The sequence below is a fragment of the Penaeus japonicus genome, unplaced genomic scaffold (genome assembly GCF_977035675.1).
Source record: "Penaeus japonicus unplaced genomic scaffold, GWHDUDI00000001_assembly GWHDUDI00000028, whole genome shotgun sequence".
NCBI classification, from domain to species: domain Eukaryota; kingdom Metazoa; phylum Arthropoda; class Malacostraca; order Decapoda; family Penaeidae; genus Penaeus; species Penaeus japonicus.
Window position 1 is genome coordinate 3560832 of NW_028234430.1, and position 5000 is coordinate 3565831.

The window sequence follows — 5000 nt, forward strand, 5'->3', positions numbered from 1 at the left end:
GATACGACACATAGACCATCACCTGCAGACGTACCGCTGACAACGAAGAAAACAAGGTTAGTCAGAGTTTTTGTTAAGGCACATTTTTTTTTTTAGTCAGGATTGTAATTTAGGAATTTTTTTTTCCTCTCTTTGTACTTTTCCCAAGTGTGACGATTTTTTAAAGTGTATCTACAAGGAGACTGTTACCACTCTCCCCGTGACCGCAGTGACGATTTTGTTTAGTTTCCCATGTCCATAGAAAACGGACTCACTCACGCCGCCTCACTCACGAGTCGTTCTTTATATAAGTAACTCATTCATTCATTCTGACGTTTCTCTTCTGGTTTCCTACATGCCTAAACTTCCAGCTGTTAAACGTCAACTTGTGTTACGTAACAGAAATTTAACTGAAGAAGCTAATACACACATTATAAGAGTTACAACTGACACTAGCGACACGTAGAACACTTATAAACACGTCTCTCTCCCTCAAAGCTCACGCACGTACACACACACACACACACCCTGCTGACAACGTACCGCCCTCACTTACCCCAGTGCCATCCCCTGCACGTACCTCTCCGTACCCCTGACAACGCCTCCCATCCTCTCTCTAACTACCCATCAAGACCTAACATGGCTACGTCAATCCTCCAGCCTATCACCACCATCACCAACTTTAACGGCACAGGAAATATATCACCAGCCACACTGTTTCATGACACTGAATCAGAGAGTGAGAGAGAGAGAGAGAGAGAGAGAGAGAGAGAGAGAGAGAGAGAGAGAGAGAGAGAGAGAGAGAGAGAGAGAGAGAGAGAGAAAGAGAAAGAGAGAGAGAGACAGACAGACAGACAGACAGAAAGAGAGAGAGAAAAAAAAAGAAAGAAAGAAAGACAGAAAGAGATAGATAGAGAGACAGAAAGAGATAAATAGATAGATTGATAGATAGATAGAGAGAGAGGGAGAGAGAGAGAGACAGACAGAAAAAGAGATAGAGAGAGAGAGAGTACCTGTTGTTTCCGTCGCCGGTCGCGGGGTCGTTGCAGCAGCGGGCGCGCGGGTTGGTGGGCGGCGAGGCAGCACCGTGTTGTTGTTGATTTCCTCGGCCAGCTCCTCAAGTGCTACGAGACGCGTGGCAACCTTCGTCTTAACTTCCCCCACAGAGGATGCTACACTGTGGATGCTGTTGACGTTGCTGTCCACAGAGGCTTGGAGTCCTTGCAATTGCTGTGCCAGGATGTCTGTTCTTTGTCTGTGTGTCTCTGTGCTCACACAAGTGTCTTTCTGTTCTGCCTGAGATGCGCTGAATATCTCCGCCAGATCGCCAATGTCTTCCTCTGCTGTTGTCAACATTGCCAACACTTGGTCGATGTAATTCCTGTAGTTGCAAGACGTAACATTGTCGAGCAGTTCCTTAATTTCGATGATTTGATTGCTAGCGGTATTATGTTGACCACGTGCGTCGGTAATGGCAGTCAGGTTACGTGTCGACTGCTTGATGCCTTCTGCGGCGGTAGAGACGAAGGAAGACAGGTTCTTCTGCAGGTCATTCAGGTCATTGGAGGTCACCAGAGTTGACACGTGGCTTTGAATTGTGGACAGATCATGCTTACTCGCCAAGCCCGAGATTTGCAATGTTAAATTTTTCACAGTGTCGTTAGTCCACTCGCTTAATGTTGCCTGAACGTCTTCTGCTATTTCCATTTGGGTGGCCGATAATCTTGAAGAGAAAACACTGTTCATCTTTTCTAAACTTTGTTCAAATTTAGCCAGATTTGTTGATTCGCTTTTCTGATCACTCGGGTCAGGACGACAGGCCGTTTCCACCACCTGCGTCAGCGCGTCGAGACTTTGATTAAACCGCTTTTCCTTTTCAAAGAGGAGCTTCCGCACGACATCATGGATCTGAAATAACAGATGTTTATAGCGAATTTCCTCAGCGTTCACGGTTTCCTGTCCCGTTGCGTCTGGCGACCCAGCTGCTCGGAGAGACTCGAGGGCGAAGGGCAGCGCTAGGAGTAGGACCTTCCACATGACTGGGAGGAGAGCAGAACTGTGGAGGCGCCAGGTCTTTTGGCACTGGCACTCATCACACGAGTGAGGCCCAGTAGCATCCCTGGCCTCGCTGTGTGGGATTGGAGGGACGTCGTGCGTGTGGTGAAACGATTACTTTCTGGCGCAATGATCTTGTTTCTTTAATTAAACTGATAGTAATGATGTCGTTTTGAGAAGGGTCGGGATAATGATTACAAACAATAAGGATCAGGGAAACACCGGCACTAATGATTATAATAAAGGACAGGTATATACACAGAAGAAGCAAGTGAAAATCAAAAATAGATCGGTTTACTAAAACGCTTATGAAAAAAAAAACGAAAAAAAACACCCTGCCCAGATTTACTAACCCTCCTTTCAGATTTCCCTTAAAAACGCAGTCATATTACAAATATTAGGTCCAACTTAGGTCTGGCAACTCAGCGAATTGTTGCGCCTTTCTGGCAATCACAGGTTACATGGCGACAACTATTCTTTTGTATTGCAACACACCGATAGCCAACACTGGGCAAAGGGTGCTTGTTGCAGATGTGCTGTTGATGATCCACAGCTTCGAAATTTAGCAAGACTAAAGCAAAATTATGAGTGTGAATATCTATCTATATCTATATCTATATATATATGTATCTCTCTCTCTCTCTCTCTCTTTCTCTCGCTCTCTCTCTCTCTAAATATATATATATATATATATATATATATATATATATATATATATATATATATATATATATATATATATATATATATATCACATACACATTATAGAAGTAATACTGCATGATTTGCAATTAGGTATGTCCCGCAGTATGTATGCACTTCTGTCGCAAATGGGTTAATCCAGGACTGATGATTATGAATTCTCCTGAAGCCTTATAGCCGCACACTGGTCAATGCTATGTGTTATGCAGCATTTTACTTTTTTAATTGCATAAGTATACAAAGGTTGTAATATATGAATGCAATTTATTAAGTCTAAAAGTATGCTGTAATACATGAACGCAATTTATTCAAGTCTAAAAGTATTTAAGGGTTAAACTGACAGCCTCAGATATTATTGTTAAGATACAATAAGATATGTGCGAGCATCCTTAAAGCTCATAATAACTGTTTATTCTTTTCAGGATCCCAATACTTCAAGAATTCACAACAGTTGTGGGTTCTAGAACCTAGATCAGACAGCCATCCAAACAGCACTCCTGAATATATGCGACTCTGTCAGAATTAGTAGGTTGAACATCTGATTTTATTTTGTATTTATTTATTTATTATTATTATTATTAATTAAATTTAAATTTTATGTCCATGTAGTACAGGTATATGTGAGAAAAAATAATGTTATAGAATCATGAAAGCAATACATGAATTTATTAGAAAACAGCTGTAAAAAGAGGGATTTTTTTCATAGTTATACATCAAATTCCATCCAGGTTGAGTGGTGGTCAGTTAAGAGCCACAGGGGAGCAGTAGCATCTAGGTTCATATTCTTTTCATATTGATAAGAATAGAGTAAAATTTACCATATCTATTTAAGGTATTAATTATCATGATCAAAATTATAATGATCACCAACATCATCATTATCACCCAGAGTGAGAATAGGAGAATGATCTCCAGTGGGACCTGTTGTCCTCTAATTACTAGGCTTATAAAGTGCAGACATGGCGGCTTGCTTCTTTTGAAAATTCGGGGCATAAAGAGGACATACCACTGCCATATCAGCTTTTTACTTCCTCACAGAATGATGTTACATTTTATCTCTCTCTCTCTCTCTCTCTCTCTCTCTCTCTCTCTATATATATATATATATATATATATATATATATATATATATATATATATGTGTGTGTGTGTGTGTGTGTGTGTGTGTGTGTGTGTGTGTGTGTGTGTGTATGTATGTATGTATGTATATACATAATACCTGAAGGAAATTAGATCATCAGTTTCAATTTAAGAGAAATCTAGTTACTATATGCTGGCCTACCCATCCTGCTAAAGGACTGAAGTAAGAGAGCGATCTCTCTTACTTCACGATGCACAATGGAACAGAGAGCTTACGACCGACACAGCTCTTACCAAGAAGAGGCCTCAAGGGGATGGAAGAGGATAATGTTAAGCCAGATATGCGCGAGATAAATGCTTCACCCTTATCCTGGCCCCTATGGCGAGCCCGGCCTGCGTCAGTTACTGCTAGATCTCATTAGTTACTTGTTATTAGTTACTTATTTGATCTTATTAGTTACTGCTAGATCTAGATTAGGGCTAGATCTCAGTGTTGCCAGTTTAGCTTTTTTTTTTACCCCTAGATCTTGATTTTTTTTATTGTAATCTGGCGGGTAAATTTAAATCTGGCAATAAGGTTTTTTATGTGCAATCTGGCTTTTACCTAGTGATTTGACTATTATTTGTATGATTGCGAGTTATTTTTTTTATGTACATAGTATTTTTACATTTAGTATTTCACATTGTGAGCATTCTTGAAAATATTAGAGGTTATCAGTGGTAATTTACATACTTGTTTAACGATCATAACCACATCATTCACAGTCTCCAGAGAATGCTTATCTATCTATTTATCTATATCTAATATATATATATATATATATATATATATATATATATATATATATATATCTATATATATATATATATATATATATATATATATATATATATATATATATATATATATATATATATATGAAAGGTATGAAGGAGACTGAATATACATACAAGAGATGTATTTGACGCGTTTCGACGGAGATCTTTTTCAAAAATACATATACCATTGCTTATATTTGCTTTTTACACTACATATCACTTCTTCACTGACCATTATCGTTTTCACTCATTATATTATTTTGATTACATCACAGGAGCAAAATGAACAGCCCCCCCGAGTTCAAGCCTTTGGTTCTATTCAACTACGACGAAATATATAAAGAAGACATTCCTTCTAATGAAGA

General features: G+C 39.0%; 2 protein-coding genes across 2 annotated transcripts in view; one reads left to right on the top strand and one right to left on the bottom strand.

The window, feature by feature from the left end:
- Window positions 1–2360, bottom strand: part of LOC122258904 (uncharacterized) — a 7492-nt gene extending 5132 nt beyond the window's left edge. Inside the window, exon 1 of the mRNA XM_043025178.2 lies at window positions 993–2360. Within this exon, the coding sequence (XP_042881112.2) occupies window positions 993–2016 (1024 nt within the window). The 5' untranslated portion in view covers window positions 2017–2360. The remainder of the gene's footprint in view (window positions 1–992) is intronic.
- Window positions 1–5000, top strand: part of LOC122258902 (uncharacterized) — a 7222-nt gene that overhangs the window by 776 nt on the left and 1446 nt on the right. The window contains exons 1-3 of the mRNA XM_043025176.2: window positions 1–56; window positions 3159–3261; window positions 4911–5000. The exon at window positions 1–56 is cut by the window's left edge and continues 776 nt beyond it; the exon at window positions 4911–5000 is cut by the window's right edge and continues 1446 nt beyond it. Coding sequence (XP_042881110.2) covers window positions 4918–5000 — 83 coding nt within the window. The 5' untranslated portion in view covers window positions 1–56; window positions 3159–3261; window positions 4911–4917. The remainder of the gene's footprint in view (window positions 57–3158; window positions 3262–4910) is intronic.